An 18,076-nucleotide genomic window follows, 5' to 3' on the forward strand; every position below is an offset into this window, starting at 1 on the left:
AGTTTGACTTTTTTGGTTAGGTCGGTTATTTTTTTGTTCCATTTGTTTTAAAAATACTCTTTAAATATTTGAAAACCGAATATATCTAGAAACCGAACCTAATTGTTTTCAAAACCATACCAAACTGAACCGAACTCTTAACCGGTTCAGAACCGAAAACTAAAAATTCTGGTTTGGTTCGGTTATAAATCCCAGGGCTAGATGAAATCATTGAGTCTAGCTACTCAGACAAGTCTAAAACAATCTCTAGTTATAACAAGTTCTGAATCATTGTCTTTCTACTGGTGTCATTAAAACCTGAGCACAAGGAGTTTTACAGCCAAGATGAGAAATTACAACTAATCAGATTCTAACTAACAATTCACTTCACTTTGAAGCTCTAACAAAGCTAGAGAAAGCTGAGTCATCATCTTGCAGGAGAAGTTGTGGGTTTCCTTGTTCAACAAGGCTTCCACGATCAAGAACTAGGATGCTGTCCAAATCAAGAACAGTAGAAATGCGGTGAGCAATGGTAATAACAGTTACACCTTTGCACTCGCTCGAGATCGCGTTGTGAAGTAAGGAAGCTGTGTGAACATCAATATTGGCGGTGCATTCATCAAGGCATAGAATCTTAGATGACTTGAGCAGAGCACGTGCAAGGCAAAGAAGCTGTCTCTGCCCAACAGAGAAAGAGTCCTTTACATTTGAATCTAACCCTCCTGCACTCTCAACCTCTGCCTTAACTTTACACTTCTCTAGAACCTCCCAGATTCTCCAGTCCTCACTCATCCCAAGAGGATCAAGGTTCTCCCTACAAGAAATAGCAACTTCTGTTAGTAAACTGCAACCAAGATCCTGTTAGTAAAGCTCTCACCTCAATGATCCTTGAAACAGAAAAGGGCTTTGAGGGACAACAGCGAGGTGAGTACGAAGCTCTCTTACTGGAAGATGGTTAATGTTAACTCCATCCACAAGTATCTCCCCATTACAAACAGGGTTAAGCCTGAGTAGTGCATTCAATATGGAAGATTTTCCAGCACCAGTTCTTCCTATAACTCCCACCTGATAATAACCTTGTTCTTACATTACACAACAAAACTCAAGTCTGTCTCCACAATAGACATTTAACGTACCTGCATGCCTCCTTGGATTGTAAAAGAAATGTGGTTGAGTGCAGGAGGCATAGTTGAGATGTACCTCATTGTCACATTATGAAACTCAACCAGTCCTTGAACTGGCCACTTACCGCTGAGAGACTGGCTACCAGAGACTTCTTCTTGTGGCACATCCATGTACTATTCATACACAAAGGGAACATGGTTCATGTATTGGTAACACTAATATAATGAAAACTAACCAGAATCATTACCTGGAGAACCCTTTCAACAGAAACCATTTCCTTTTCTGTTTCAGTAAAACTTGTTAAGAAACTTCCTAACAAAGAAACCAATGGAGCTGCATATGAGAGCGCCAATCCCACCTGTGATCTTATATGTTATATGCTTTCACTTTGCCAAATTTTTTATAAGAACTGAAGTTCCTCACCAGTCCAGGTGTGCCAAAACTAATTGGAAAGTTTCCTTGGGAGCCGATAACAGCCATTACAGCCACAAATAACACAATCATTGCTCCTAAGAGCTGCACCATTTTAAAAACATGAACACAATGATATTAATCTGCAAAAGAAATCTATAGAAGCAGATGTGTTAGTGTACCTGAAGACGCAAGGAGAGCCACAAGCTTGCAATAATCTCAGAGTAAGAAGTCCTCTGGTATAATGTCAAGTGCTCAATAAATCTAGCTACGAAATGCTCCTGTTACACATAGGAAACGACTCAATCATAAGAGCAACAACTCCTCTAGAAGTAGTACCAAAACTACCTCTGAGTTAAAAGCCCTTATAGTTGATGATCCATCAAGTGTCTCACTGAAAGATGCATAGATTGGTGATCTTGAAACACTGTCCAACCTTCGTAGCTCCCTTGATGTTGACCTGTAGAAGAACTGGAACAATTTTACATTTAGTAAAAAAAAACTATAAACAATTCTCTTTTAAAAAAAAAAAAACAAATATGAAGCAAAAGTACCTGAAGCTTGCTGTATATATACCAAAATGGCAGAAGCAGAAGCAGGAACAGAACCTGTATACATAATGTTAACAACTCCTTTCCAACAAAAGAAAAAAAACAGAAGAATATCACTTTGAGTTTGTGAAATAAACCTGAACATAAGACAATACTAGAACAATCCCTAACAAGCCAACAAAATTTGCTAGAAGAATGTTGAGGATGAACGGTAGAGAGTCATCGATTGTATATAGATCCGAGGAGAATCTGAAGAGATGAACCAAGAAAAAAAACAAAGTTAACTTAAAGAACAATATACACACAATCAAATAGTTTTCTCTTGTCTATAACCTGTTGAGTATCCTTCCACTTGGTGTCTGATCAAAGAACTGTATAGGTGCATTTATAAGCTTACAGATTAATGCATTATGAACACGTACTGCTGCTTTTAGTCCTCCATATGCAAACGAGAATGCTCTCACCAGGGTTAGTATTGAGTTTAAAATGCAAAAGATACACAGAACCATCTGCAAGATTAGTAGTAACTTTAAACTCAATAAACGAAGATAAACAGAATTAAGTTCATTTTTTTCTTGACAAATACCAGATAAAACGAGGTTGAGTATTGTGTGGCTCCTCTTCCAGTCTTATCAACCCAATAAGATAACCACAAATCATTTCCATTACGGGAAGCTTGCATCAGAACAGCTGAAACCAATATTACAATCGTAATGAACCAACCAGAGAACACAGCATAGTTCCTGCAAGAACAGATAAACAGTCTTACTTACTTGATATACAAGCAATAAAAATGGATATAGCTAAATACAAAGTGTTTACCGATAAACCGCTACTTCAACTCGGCCTTCTTTTCTCTCTTCCACTTTGACAATATCTGCAGCTTCACTAACTTCGTCTACATCATCTTTCTTGATAGAAAGAGATTCTTTTCTTTTGTTGGTCAAGTGCTTTGAGGATGACATATCAAACTCATTGGATGATGACAGTGATGGAAAGATGGATTTAGGCATGTCGGTAACGGTTCCAAACCATTTCACTTCTCCTTTGTCCATTACAACAACCATATCTGCACAAGATATCGCCTGTAGTAATAGAAAGGGAGTTGTAAGTTATAACACGGCAACATACAAGGAATCTTGATACATTTTCATTGTGAGAGAGAGAGTTGAAAGTTTACCTGAACGCTGTGAGTGCACATAATGCGAGTCTTTTTGTTCAACAGAGGACCCAAAAGTGCTCTTTGCAAGATACAAGAGCCTACTTGTGAATCAACTGCACTTAGTACATCATCAAGCAGATACATGTCTGTACCATGATAAACAGCCCTGTTGATTATGCAAAAAGAATAATTAGAAACACAACACTCAATCTGTTGATAGTGAAAGAGGAAATGAGAGAGAGCAAAACCTGGCCAAAGCAAGACGAGCTCTCTGTCCACCGGATAAGTTTACTCCTTTATCGCCTATAAATGCCATGTCACCTCCGACCATAAGTGAAATATCCACATCTAGTGCACAAGCACTTAGTGTGTCCAGATACCTAGCTTAACCAAGTTACAAGAAGGTTAAAACTCAGTGTGTCCAAATCTAAGAGCAGAAAGAGCATAGATGTGTTGATGAAGCTAAATGACTTAACCTTTTGGAGTCAAAAGGCTTCCCAAATAAAATGTTTTCGCGTACAGTTCCAGATAATATCCATGGGACCTTGAAGTTTAGTGAGATCAACGTCAAGACTTCTCAAAATTAAAACCAAAAAGAAAAGGAATCATACAAAGTGTTTGATCAGATTACAAACCTGTGGAACGTATGCAACAGACCCATTTAGTAGTATTGATCCATGAACACACTGCATCTCTCCTAATAGTGAATTCAACAATGATGTTTTACCTGAACCAACCTGAAAAATGAAAGAAAGCACACATAAGATGAATGAATAATATATAGAAAGAGATAAATAAAATAAGGAAAGTGGGGACAGTTTCCATACCTCACCGATGATTGCAACAAATGATCCCTTTGGAATTATTAGGTTAATATGTTTTATTGTCAAGCTATGTTCCTCTTCAACGTTACTTGACCAAGTACAAGATGCATCTTCTACAAACACAGCTAATTCTTCAGAGATCAGACTAGAATCTGTAGATGAATCTTTATTATGCTCCAAACAACGCATAAACTTGCCCACACGCCTGGTTGATATAAAGGCCTTGTGGCAAGGTAACCAAAACAAGATTTTAATTAAAAATGGTAGATAAAAAAATGCAACTATTAGGATCAGACAAGGTTGAAAGATGAGCTTACGTCAATCAGGCCATTGATGACCCATGGAAACGAGTTTAATGGAGAGATTAAGCTATTAAACAGAGCAAGACAAGTAAAAACCTGAAGAAAAAAAAAAAGCAATTCAAGTATCAGATTACCAAGTCAAGTCTATCTACTTATATATTCAAACACTACCGTTGCTGCATCAAGTTGATGACCCATCAGTGCAAAGAGACCAAACGTGCAAAGAGAAAACAGAGTTGGTGTCGTCGCCCAAAAGAAAACACACCAAGCATCCAAATACTTCCTCGTCTGTAAAAAAACAAACACAGACTTAACTTCTAATACAAAACTAAAATCTTGGAGCAAGAGAAAACTTCTGTTGATTTGAAAACCAAACCGCTAAGTGAGTAACTTCGGTGGCTCTTGTCTCCTTCAACCAATCAGCAAACCAGTTATCCCATCCATACATTTTCAGTGTCCTGATGTTTGTTAGAAGCTCTCCTGTCTTTCTTATCCTGATACATATCAAAACCATCACAGGATGGATTACACTTAAAGGAACTTACCGGTGAACAGAACTAAACATCAAGACATCATTACCTCTCATCTTTTAGCTTCATCATCTTCTCAGTTGCAGACGCAATCAACACAGATATCCATTTATTCACTGAGAAAGAGTATATAAGAAAAGAGAACACTCCAGATATTACATATTGTAATGTAAGCTAGTACCTGGTATCAGTAAGATGGTAATTGCAAGTCCAGAGAGAAAAGCAAACTTGACTTGAGTATACAAAAGATACAAAGCTATCCCAATTTGCAAAGGCAGGCTGAGACATTGAAATAGTGACCATTTTATTTATACTCAAAATATAAGGAAAGTAACACTTTCATTGTTTACAAAAAGATGGCTGTTACCTCCACATATCATGCAAACTGTTGCACAAATTGACAATCCGGTCAGCATCTACCGACATAAATGTTTGAATCTCTCCCTCAGAAAATCCTGACCGGCTTGCTGTGTTCACCCACAAACACTGCATACCAGAGAACCAACATGTTTGATACACTTAAGAGCAATATTATATTACATAACTAGTTCATTTTTCACATGTATTACCTTTCTGTAGATGACACTCATTATACTAGACCTGAGTTTCAGTTTGAGCTTTGAAAGTCTAAATGTGTATTGTGTATCAAGAAATGACCTACAAAACATGAAGCATACATCAGAAGTTCCTATTGATCTCTTGTTACACTTTCAAACACAATCAGCATTGTATATTTACTTAAAGATAGATGTGAGGCCCAATGAAATAGCCAGGGTATAGCCAATGGAACTTCCTGAACCTGTTCAATTAAACTAAGAGTCAGATACTTCATCAGTGATCATTATATACACCAAATATTTATACCTTTTTCAAGATATTTGATAAGTCTGTTGAGTAATAAGGGGCCTGCAAAGCCTATGCAATCATTGAACACCTGCAAAAATTATGTATTTACAGTAGCAATATTGACAAAAATAATCAGAAAATTAATGAAGCAAATGTGTACCTTCAAGAGTCCAAGTCGAAAGTATGGCCATCCATAAACACCAGAGATTGACCAGAATAGTGATGGGTTTGAGCTATTGTTGGACTCTTGAAGCTGCCAGCTTCTCAATAGATTCTCACAGCATGTAGAAGGATCCATATCAAGAGGAAGTGGAAGTAGATCTTCGAATTCTAGCTGTTTCAACGAGCCGTGTTTGATTACTAAACCAATGTATCCAAAAGTGAATAGATCCCAACAGCTGCTAGTTCTCTCCTTCAAAAACAAAAGAGTAAATCTTTTGGTTTAACCTCTCTGTAAACAAGTACTAGTTAGTTAGAAAGAAAAGACACCGGGAAGGGAAGTCACATACAATGACCCTTTGATCATGACCTTCCTCAATGAGTGGATCTTCCAAAGAGCTACAAGGAGATTAATGAAAAACTGGAGTAAGAAAACTGAAGAAGATAATGGTATAGAAAGCATACATACCTATTCTTGGGAGGTGTCTTCTTTATCCTAAGGACGTTGATAGAGATACCAAAAGCAATGTCCAACATGATCATCCAAATCTCCAACGTCTGTGAATTTCATATATGCCCACCAAGTATTTATATGGAATATGTGACTCAAATGGTAGTGACCAGTGACAGACAAAGAGTTTGAATTACCTGTAAAGTAAAGATCGCATTGAGATGAAATGCTTCCATTAGGAATCTAAAGATCCACCAGAAACATAGGATCCGGCTAGTGAAAACGCAGCAAGCACATGATAGCTTCGATGAGAGCATGACTGCAAGCTGCAGAGTAGAAACTGATAAGAGTAAAGAGGAAGGAGGAAACATGGTTGATAAGAACAAGAAGAGATGCAAACAGAGGCTTACCCACATTGCGAAACGAGACAGAGGGACAAAGCAAGGAATGAAATCTCTTCTAGGATATGTCCTTAGAAGCACCACAAGGTCCACGCAAGACAAACATGCTCCAAGTGCAGGTATTACATACAACACACTCTTCTCAATGTAGCTTTTCTAAAAAAAAGAAGAAGATCAGAAGAGTAGAATTGATCATTTTCAAAAACTACCAAAAGCCTACTTACCCTTCTGTTACATGTAGCACTCCTTCTCGTTGCCGTGAGTATGAAGATCAGAAGAAGAGTAACTACATTTGCTCCCAACCCTAAAACTGTAAACATTCTAATTAAGGAACCAATTACTCACTACTCATGAGACAAATCCCTATAAAACCAAACGAGCTTAGAGAAGGATATAAGTCGCCTAAACGTTCCAGGCTTGCGTCCATATAGGGCAGCTGAGACAGAGACAAATGTTTCATCATCATGAACAACAACAAAAACCCCCACAGAGACAAATTTAGTAGCAAACAAAAAAGAAAAACTCAATACTTACAGTTGAGTTGGTGCGAGTAATAGTCATGGGTTCTCTAGGTCACAAAGCCTTCCTGAATTCACCAAACTCCATATTTTTTTCTCTTTTATATATTCGTAGAAAAAGTCCTCTTTTTAATATTCCCTCTGTTTCATAATAGTTTATGTTTTGCCTTAGTGCACAAAAATTAAGAAAACTATATTTTTTAAAAACAATTATTTTAAAGATATAATTTTAAAATCTGTTAACCAATTATAAAAAAGATGGTAAAATCTAATTGGTTGAACAGTTTCCAATAAAATTAAAATTAACCTTAAAATCTCAAAACTTCATGTAAATTGAAACAAAATAATCCTTCTAAAACATCATTGAATCGGAGGGAGTATATCTTTTGTATGTAAAACAAGTGTGACATAAAGCTGCCATCTTTAGTGACCATTATACAAAAAAAAAGTTAAAGTGGTTTACAATAATCACTTTGGAATTGGTCTTATTATGTATCGATGATGTCTTTCAGATTAAGCATGCGTGGGAGGTATGGATGGATCACTTTTGAGATGATCACGTGGATGCCACTCATCTTTGCAGTTTACACCCCAAGTGTGTCTCTACCCACCTCTCACTTTTATAGGAAAGTTGTTCAAAACAATTTATTATCTACCAATTATCGATAATTCCTTGTTAAAAGAAATACTAGATCAAAATAGTACATAACAGGATATTTTTAGAAGTATTTTATATTATAAAATAAAAGTTTTAAATAAAAACTGAGAATCCAAATCTACTAGATCAATACTACCATATAGCTGAGATGTAGTTGAAGAGGTTGAGTGCTTCCACCAAGCTGTTCTTCATAGTGTACTAAGTGATCAACTGATCATCCAGCCTCCTCTAGTATTTCGTTTTCAACGTGAGCAAATGTTACAACTAGCTCAAAGATGGAAGCTTTTGTGTATGTTTATAAAGAGAAACAATTGAATTCACCTACTAGTATTCATAGCTTAAGCACCTCTTCTCCAATAAATTCAAATAAATATCAGACCAAGAAAGGCTCAATCTTTGAGAAACAGTGAATCTGAAATAGTTTAGGAACGGTCTTAACATACTCTGTCTTAAACCAAAACTCTAGTTTGTTTGACAGCAAACACAAAAGAAGAAGCCAAAATCGTCTTATAACAAAAGGGAAATGCAACAAACAAGCAACTTCTTGTTATCTTCACTCGTCTTCTTGGCTGCGGAGCCTAGCAAGCCTGTTGGTAACCACAATATCCAGCTGAGAAGCTCTCTCGACAATAGCCTTCCTCTTCTTGGTGGAGACGTTGTGGGCGATCTCTGCGCAGTAAGTCCTGTTGTGCATCATCAACAACTCGAGGTCACTCGTGTTGTGCACAACAAACTTCTTGAACCCATTGGGGAGGTAGTGACGTGTCTTCTTGTCAGATCCGTAACCAACATTGGGCATCAATGTCACTCCCTTGAACTTCCTTCGGACCCTGGAGTCAATACCCTTTGGCCTCCTCCAGCTTTCCTGAGAAACAGGAACGAATCACAATCGTGTAAATGAGCAAGAACGAAACCAAAAATCAAGACAAAACATGTCAAGACACAATGTCAAGCTCAAACGATTCTGTAATATGATAAAATTACTTGAGTGAATCGTAAAGATGCAAACTTTAAGACTCAGCTACAATCTTGCTATCGTATAGTTTAAAGACTCAGCTGAAAATGCAAACTTTAAAGATTCAGCTACAAGCAACCTAGAGATTGATCTTCTAAAACCCTAAAAGTGGTTACCTTGACGGTGATTCTGCGGTCGCTCTGGGGTCTGATGAACTTGGCGGACCTCTTCTTCACCACCTTCTTCGTAAGTAAAGGGACGGCCATTTTTGCTGCTTCGTAGGATCGATCTCAATGCGACTACTCCGTAAGCAGCAGCAGCTGAAACCTATAATGCCTTTTAAAGGGTTTACTAGGGTTTCTGATAAATTGGGCCTTTATTTGGTGGCCCAGTAGAAACTTTTCGGCCTTTTAGGAAATATGTAAAAGTTTAAATCCTATGGACGAGATTGGAAGTGGCTTACTATTCGCTTAGACAACACCAGATTAATACGATACTTTTGAGTAATCTTCTGCAACTGCAAGTAGGCCAGCAAGATGTTCCAAACTTCTATCTATCTCATTTGTAGGAAGCATAATGCTCATTGACATTAGTGAGTAGGTCTGGGCGTTCGGGTACCCGTTGTCATTCGGGTCGGGTTTTTCGGGTTTTCGGATTTTCGGATTTACGCTTCTAGGTCCCATACTAAAATTTTATTAGTACGGGTCGGGTTCGGATAATAACACTTCAGGTTCGGTTCAAAATTGTATTGCATCATAAAACCCATAAAGTAATCATATATCGTACGGATTCGGGTTATATCGGTTCGGTTCGGATATAACCAAAGTAAAAAACAAAATTTTTGAAGTAAAACATAAAGAAAAACATCTAAATTAAATAAAAATTAATCTGTCACATATAAAATTGATAAAATAATAATAAAATGTTAAATCAAGCATGAAAACAAACATCATTTGTAAACAATATGTATTGCCTTATAGAGAGTAGACTTTTTATTTCAATGAACAAATTATAAAATACTTGTTTATAACTAATTGTGTGCTTAAAGAATTTATTATAATTTTAATATTTATTATTATATATAATATTACCACAAATATTGAATTTAATAATTGAAATACTTATATATATTTCAAAATATTTATATTGACTATTAATTTCGGATTTTTCGGGTTACCCGTTCGGGTTCGGTTAATAACACTTCGGGTTCGGATATTTTTTGTACCACCCTACAAAACCCGTTCGGGTATTTTTACGTTTCGGATCGGATAACGGATCGGGTTTTTCGGTTCGAGTTCGGTTCGAATTTCGGGTTCCGGATTTTATGCCCAGACCTATCAGTGAGTATGGCTCACATATCAGTGACTTACTATGAAGATTAATAGTAACAGTGAGTAGACTCTCGTAAGGTACAAGTCTCCCCAAAATACATACCAAGTTCAATGTTAGTCAGAAGATTTGATGCAACAATAAAAAATTTATTCCATGAAATGGATAGTGTTTGTATTAGTCTAGATACATTAAAATAATTCTACTTAATGGACTCCTTCGGCCAAGTTTCAATAGTCTTGAAACGTTAATCTCGGTATAACTTAAGCTTAGCCATCTTTTTTGGTTATATATATATTTTGTTACCAACATACTATTGTAAATGAGCTTGTAGATAAATATGTTTTAAATTTTAACAAGAAAAACGATCAATATATTATTTTTGAGGATTATATTGTGTATGAAAAATATTAAATAAGAAAATAAAAAATAGCCTATGCTTCCAAATTATTCCAGATTTTTGTGGTAAAAAACTATTCTATTTTATTGTGCTTCCAAAATATTTAAGAGTGATATTTACATATTTATATTTATTATTTCCCCTATTTCTTTTGTTAATTTGGTTAACATGTCAAAAAGGAAGGATAATTTTTGTTTTTTTTTGTAAAATATTAAAATTTATACCAGATTTCTAATTTTTTACAAAAGCTACATAATTACACAAAAAAAAGGATTTGCAAAAAATAAGCTAACACACAAAAGTCTAAACAGAGCGAGAAGAACAATATAACCTTAAACATACCACAAACTACAACTTGAACGTGAAAAGATTTAAAGGATACAGAGGCCAAGGCTGAAACAGGAAACAAGAGAACCATCCCCAAGAAGATAGTTCGGACCACAAAAATATACCCAAGGACAGCAGCGTTAGGTTCAAATCCACAGAACTAGCAAGAACAGACCAGATGCCAGACAACGCAGAACATATCGGCTCAGACTGTATGAACATAGTCCCAAGGAGACCAACCCCTGAACACATGCAAGGAGTGCGACCCGAGATGCAAAACCAGGGACCACCAAAAGCGTCAAAACCGCACAAACCACAGCAACCGCCAATCCCAAATCCACATATGAAACTCAAGCAACCCAAGGAAAATAGCATGTCAAACACGAAGAGAGAGCAAAAGAGAGGAAAAGCCTTACATTGAGAGAAGAAATAACAACTTCAATGCGGCAGAGGCAGGTATAAATGAAGTTTATATATGCGGCAGAGACAGGTATAAACTTCATTACATTTTGTTTCCAGATTATTTGAGGCAGCTCACAAAAATCGAAGTGAAGATTTTGTTGATGCTAGATCGAAATGATATGCAATAACGTCATGACCTGGATCCAAGAGCGTCAGACTCATCTTTCTCATAAGTCTCAAGATGGTACTTCCATCTCGTTGTCTACATTGGAGTTAGACAAAATTTTTGAAAAGGTATACATTCACTTAAATTTCTCTTTTAAAATTTATTTAATATTTTTACTAACAATTTTCTTTACTTTTTATAGGTCATTCCCAAAAAGAACATATAACAGAATTGGGATCAATCAACGATATTCAAAGGGCCATCTCTTCTTATGCCCGTAGACGTAGGATCTTGTTTGTTCCGAACGGGTGATAGCCATACATAACAAGATTGCATCAACGAAATAGAGCATCAAATGATGCGCCAACAGTTGCATACAATGGAAAGTTTCTTTGATGTACTCGTGGTGGGAAACATGGTTGATGCTCGTGCTTTAGAGATTACACATCATGCTCTCAGTATCAACACCCAACCCACCCGAGAGGAGCAAGCTGACCTTGAACAAAGAACATAAAAAGCGATTCGACAAAATAATGTTAAGTTTTTCAATGATCTCGATTTGAATTATTTTTTATTTCTATTATTATTTAAATATGTTTTTATAATTTTGAATATTTTTAGTTTAGATTTTATGAAATACATTTTATGTCTTATTTGAAATAATTTATTAATTTATTTGTTTTATTTAAAATAAAATAAAATTAAACATTTTGAAAATAAAACGTTGTTAAATTAACAATAAATCAACAATTTGTTTCCATAATTGTTAACACGTTATTAATTTAACAACAAATTAACTTCAATTATCGTTGTTAATCCATTATTAATTTAACAACAAAACATCATCGACAACAAACAATGAAACTTTCAAGATTAAAATTCAAAATTTGTGCGTCGAATTTATAACGAAAGTTTCCTCATAAATTTTACGTTTAATTTACAACAAATATATTAACAAAAAACATGGGCCTTGAAAAATAACGATGAAATAACGACACAAGGTTAAAAAATGATTCGTCGCTTGTTCGTCGTAAATTAGTTTTAACGACTAATTAACGAAGAAAATGATCGTCGATATACCTAAGTTTTTTGTAGTGGTTGGCTAATATTTGAAGCATAAGTGTTGGTGTTATTGTGGTCTTAGTTTAAAATTTAGTGGAAAAAATAATTTACATCATCTATTAGGTATTAACGCAAACTAGTTCTGATCCTAGAGATTGATTATGGTTCAAAGCTTAAACTCTTCCTAAATTCTTTTTCTAAAAGTAAAAACTCTTGAATAATAAAATTATTTTGGATCTAACTCGAAATTCAAATTAGGTATAATTTTATACTTTCCAAAATACAAAGATTTAAATATAAAAATCATAAAGATAATATCATATTTTTGGATATAATTCTATTTGTATACATCCTAAACAAATTATAAGTTTGTGAGAAAGACACAAGAGGTATAATATCACTGAAAATTAATACAAACATGCAATAGTAAAAGTTTGAAAAGAAACAAATCTGACTCGTAAGAAAAACAAATTATCATTATCAATATAAATATCTTCGAAATCCTCCACTTCAGTCACACAAAAGATTCCATATCATAAAATAAACATACAAACACATTAAAAAAATGGAGAAAGCAACTTTGGTGTTCATCGGTCTTCTACTGTTCTCAACATGTAAGAAATTAAATCTCATGTTTTGTTACATTCATCGCTAACATATTAATCCTTGGTATTATATACTATGATGATTAATAACATATTAACTCTCACAGATGCCCAGATCTTGGCACAAAAAGAATTGTGCAAGAATGACTCTGATTGTAAGAAGATATGTGGAAATGACGTGCCAGTGTGTCAATACAATGTGAGGTGTGTATGCATTACCAATGAACCTCTTACCAATCAACAAGCTTGTATTGACCATTGCAAGTCAATAGGAGAAATAGCTTCCCTTTGGATTCCAGAGAATAACAAATGTTATTGTCGCAAACCTCTTATGTAATAATAACAAAATTATGAAAAAACTATAAAATATGTCACAAATTTTATCATGTTAAGTTTTTACTGATTTGTTTTTGTTTTTACTAAAATTTTGTTGAATTATATTAAAATACAATATCAAATCATATATAATTACATTTACATAACATCATTTATTCCACAAAATTAGTACATCTTTAAATGTATTAAAATATGATTTATGATATGGTCCGGACAAGAGTGGCTAACATTCAAAAAAAAAAAAAAAAAAAAAAGAGTGGCTAACTCGCCGAGAAAACATATTCGTAATATTTTTGATACCTTCTTCTGATATGACTATGATACCTTCTTCTGATATGACTCTTTCTTTTTAAATGGTTTCTTGATCATATTAGCAAAGGCCACTACATTTGGAATTAGTTCTGAAAGTACATTATTTGACACTTAATAGTCTGTATTAGTATCTTTATAAGTAAGATAGATTTTTGCATAACCTTAATATAATACATAACCTTGAATGGGACCCACATTTTGTGAGGCCTATAATTTTAAAAAAATTAGAAAATTTTATTTTTGTATATACTACAAATAAAATATTAAAGTACATTTAATCAAGGTCATCAGAGTTTGCAGCCTCTAGTTTCTGTCATGCACTACTTCAGCAGCAACATCCATCTCAACAACAACATCATCATTTAGGAGGAAATGGATATGTACATAGTACTGATCATTCACAAACTGCAATGTCAATAGAGCATCTCCATCACCACCAACAACAAATCGACTAGATATGCTTATAACCAACCTTTTTGTATTATTAAAAATCTGTTTTTCTTTACCACTTTACTCTTTTTAACTAGAGAAATTAGGGTTTATATACCCACATAAGACACTAATTAGGTAAATGCCCCTTGCATCTTGTAACTAGAATAATACCGAACATACCCCTACGTGAGTAGGTGTGGGTGCAAACAGTGATCTAAGATTTTTGTCAGAGATGCAATTTTTATCTGATTATTTAAACAATTAATTTCATCGATTGTGTGAAAATCCATACATGAAACGATACAGCTATATATTAGAGATGTATATACTCGGTAGTACACGTGTACATAGTTACTAGTATAGGCTCTATATACGGGAGTATAAATACTCCTCCACATGTACATTTTACACCTAAGTTAATGAGAATACAGTTTTATGTTCTTGAAGCTTTCTATTCTCAATACTATACATATTCTAAAGCAGAGTTATGCATCTGGAGCGTCCACTACTCACTCCAACCTATTATTTTTTCTTTATCGGTGCGTCCCCTCTTTTTTTTCCAATAAGATTTGAGCGATATTCTGTTCTTCTTCATTAAGTAATATCACTGAAGTGAAGTTTTTAATGTTCATGAAGGTACATCACCTTGTTTTTCGCTTTCTCATTGGTTTTATTTTGTTTTTTATGTTCCGATCCATTCTTTCCTATAACATAATTGTGTCAGATGGATGATTCACTGCTACCAGAGAGGATGTTTGCAGATTTGAAGTTTTATGCATAGTCATGGGAGAATATAACTTCGTAGGATTTGATCATCATGATGCTTTATGTGTTAACCCTTCACAAAGGTTAACAACTGATGATGTTCTAGGTATGTCATCATGTCGATATTTTTTTGGAAATGAAAACTTGCTGGAAGATAAAGTTTGAAATGATGATTTGTCTGTAGCTCATTCTATTTTGCCAAATAGTTGATCAGATGTCTTTTTATAGTCTCAAACCCGAAGAGGTTACTTCCTTCACCAGATTCTTTTCACAACTTGAGAGATCTGAGGAAGAAGGTGAGACTCAGACGGAAGCAGCAGGAAAGTCAGAGACGAAAAAACCCTTGCTTATTAACTACTAGCGTACATTAGATCAATTTTTCTGGTCGAGCGTAGTGCTTCAAGATCGCCCAATTCTCAGATTTTCAGATAACTTAACCAGAAGGCCGTTACCTATAAATGTATCTCGTTAACATGTAACTTAATTTCTAACTATATAATTTTTTCCGTCTACATGTATATGTTTTATATATGTGTGTGTGTGTTAATAATTGAGGGTGGTCGTTAAGTGTATGTATACACAGCCTAGGCATACGTTAATTTCAGATTTTCATCATAATATTTAGAACATTACATAGATTTCGGTTACTGTATTTTATCAATATATCAACTAAAAATATATGTTAACTTTAGGGTTACTAGCTAAGTTTATATTTACATGCTAAGATAAATTAGATAATATGTTTGTTAACCACTAATTTATTTTTTATCGACCATTAGAGTAATGATTTCTTATAGAGAGTAGTGATTTAATTATTCGTTTTCCAAATTACAGTTAAATCACCATTAACATTATTAATAACCGTTACCATTGGACATATCCCGTTAACATGAAAATTACTCGTTGTGTTATGTTAACCAGCTAGGGTGGCCATTAAGTTTATATTTACATGCTAAGACACATTAGATAACATATTTGTTAACCATTATCTTATTTTTATCAACCATTATATCAATGCTCTCTTATAGAGAATAGTTATAATTTAATTCTTCGTTCGTTCTCAAATCACCATTAACATTATTAATAACTATTACCATTGGACATATCCCGCTAACATGAAAGTTAGTAGTTGTGTTATTAACCAATTATATAGCAACGATTAGTGTAAATATTATGAAAATAGTGTTTTAAACATATATCTCATACATTTACATTTTTATGTGTAGACAAGGTTACACCTATACACACGTATATGATGAATATTAAAGCATTGAGTAAAATAATGGCCATGAAAAAACGTGTGGTTAGGAAGGTACCTACTATGCAGTCCTACAACTGAACATACCCCTATTAAATCTTTGACCATATCTAGATTAGAGATCCTTCCTTGTAGTGTGTATGACCATCGTGGCAGTGGGTAGGGGTTTAATGGTCAACATTGACACAAAAAGCTATAGTGAATCAGGTTTTCACTTCAACGTGGGTAGATTGCTAATTTCAGCTTCAATTAGGTATATTGAGCAAATTGAAGCTGGTGGTCTTGACATTTCAGTCTTGACATTATTAGACCAAACTTCACTTTAAAGATAATATTGTCAAGACCGGTCTTATTCCAAATATCTTTGTCTTAGCTAAATCTTGGCTCTCCATGTTAACTGCTGGTTAATTGAGACTGAATTTAAGCATACAAGTCATAGTTTAAAAGCATGGAAATATAAAAATAAGATTACTAAAATAAAAACAGAACATATCAGATTGATTAAATGATGATGCAGTAGTTTTACAATTAGATAAGTTGTGTCTTAATAACACGAGGCTTAGCTAGCGATAAAGACATCAGCTAATCATGTGTGTTGTTTATGTTTGGCACTAGTCTACACACGTTTAATTGGATAGCCTAATATATAGTTGTACTTATCTAATCCGGGAAATCACGTCATGTGAGATTTTTACTAGGCGACACATCTTGCCATTTCAACGTTTCTTAGCGATAAAGACATCAGCTAATCATGTGGGACCCCTCCATTTTAAATTTAAACTCCTAAATGGAGGTGATGGAGATGCTCTATTGACATCACTATTTTGGAGGAAATGGATATGTACATAGTACTGACCGTCATTTAGGTCGAGGAGCGTTTAATAAATTTTAAAATTAACAATTTGACCCCTCCATTTTAAATTTAAACTTCCTCGCCCAGTTTGAAGGCTATACAGATACAGTATACACAACAAACAAAGAGACACATATGTTATATTGTCTTAGTTGTTACAACAATACATGGAGTCAAACTCTAATAGATTCAGTAAAGGCCAGTTTTCCAGATAGATAAAAGAGTATATTTTTTTTTTTCAAATAGTCAAAAGAATATTAATTTGTATTTCATCTAAAATAAAAGAGATAGCCATAATTTTATTGATTGATTGCTGAAGAAGATTCCTCATTTTTTTGCAATAATTAGGCATAATAGAACATTAATATTTCTGTTTTTATTTTGCTAACATGATCATATCATCATATATAATAGGTATGATCATTATATAAATGGGAAAACTACTTATAAATCTAAATTTTACACAAATAGCCAAAAAGTCTTGATTACTTCTTTTTCGATCAGACAGACTTACTTACTTCAATAAACATAAATCACCAAGTTAGTACATATTAGGTTGGGCTGTACTTATAAATATAACTAGACCTTGATTCGCGCGCCAGCGCGGATTTGAATTTTCGGTTTTTGGTTATTTATTTAACTAAATAATATATTATATTCACCAAGTAAATAATTTTTTTGGCATCTTAAACCATCTATTTACGATGAATATTCGATATCATATAAAAAATTGAACAAATAGACGTAATTAGAGAATTGTAGACGATATATAAAAACAATGGTTATTAATGTAAAATATGAAGAAATATTATATTATGACTTAGTATGGCATAAAAGAATAAAAATTAGTTATACATGTTTAAAGAAAATAAAATGATTTTTAAACTTCTATGAAAAATTTAACATATAAAAAAGGGCGATGAATTAGTCATCAAATTGTAAATAATTTCATAATTC

The 18,076-nt window shown here is 34.1% G+C and overlaps 2 protein-coding genes and 1 non-coding gene across 4 annotated transcripts; all 3 read right to left on the reverse strand.

Moving 5' to 3' along the window:
- Positions 1 to 231: 231 nt before the first annotated feature.
- LOC106411541 (ABC transporter C family member 13) lies at positions 232 to 7,367 on the reverse strand. Of its 2 annotated transcripts, XM_013852326.3 has the most exons (34): positions 7,276 to 7,367; positions 7,137 to 7,177; positions 6,966 to 7,053; positions 6,751 to 6,897; positions 6,538 to 6,666; positions 6,359 to 6,447; positions 6,240 to 6,288; positions 5,891 to 6,142; positions 5,749 to 5,818; positions 5,623 to 5,683; positions 5,454 to 5,541; positions 5,252 to 5,370; positions 5,066 to 5,163; positions 4,934 to 5,000; positions 4,731 to 4,848; positions 4,526 to 4,642; positions 4,370 to 4,450; positions 4,056 to 4,274; positions 3,864 to 3,965; positions 3,705 to 3,772; positions 3,477 to 3,608; positions 3,247 to 3,394; positions 2,889 to 3,151; positions 2,653 to 2,809; positions 2,400 to 2,575; positions 2,204 to 2,315; positions 2,070 to 2,123; positions 1,864 to 1,986; positions 1,698 to 1,796; positions 1,528 to 1,620; positions 1,352 to 1,462; positions 1,116 to 1,277; positions 857 to 1,044; positions 232 to 793 (listed from the first exon to the last, which is right to left on the reverse strand). In XM_013852326.3, the coding sequence occupies exons 1-34, from the start codon at positions 7,300 to 7,302 to the stop codon at positions 367 to 369; spliced, it is 4,275 nt and encodes a 1,424-aa protein (XP_013707780.2). In that variant the 5' UTR covers positions 7,303 to 7,367; the 3' UTR covers positions 232 to 366. The 2 variants fall into 2 exon arrangements, with proteins under 2 accessions (XP_013707780.2, XP_048618890.1); XM_048762933.1 differs by lacking the exons at positions 6,966 to 7,053; positions 7,137 to 7,177; positions 7,276 to 7,367 and having other exon boundaries at positions 6,755 to 6,874.
- Positions 7,368 to 8,312: 945 nt separating this feature from the next.
- On the reverse strand, positions 8,313 to 9,205 carry LOC106440193 (60S ribosomal protein L32-1). Its single transcript, XM_013881795.3, has 2 exons — positions 9,049 to 9,205; positions 8,313 to 8,782 (listed from the first exon to the last, which is right to left on the reverse strand). Exons 1-2 carry the CDS (start codon positions 9,136 to 9,138, stop codon positions 8,471 to 8,473), a joined length of 402 nt encoding a protein of 133 aa, XP_013737249.1. The 5' UTR covers positions 9,139 to 9,205; the 3' UTR covers positions 8,313 to 8,470.
- Positions 9,206 to 13,129: 3,924 nt separating this feature from the next.
- Positions 13,130 to 13,226, reverse strand: LOC125591001. The gene has a single exon (XR_007326992.1). It is a non-coding gene; the product is annotated as a small nucleolar RNA R20 (small nucleolar RNA).
- Positions 13,227 to 18,076: the final 4,850 nt, after the last annotated feature.

The sequence above is a fragment of the Brassica napus genome, chromosome C7 (genome assembly GCF_020379485.1).
Source record: "Brassica napus cultivar Da-Ae chromosome C7, Da-Ae, whole genome shotgun sequence".
NCBI classification, from domain to species: Eukaryota; Viridiplantae; Streptophyta; class Magnoliopsida; order Brassicales; family Brassicaceae; genus Brassica; species Brassica napus.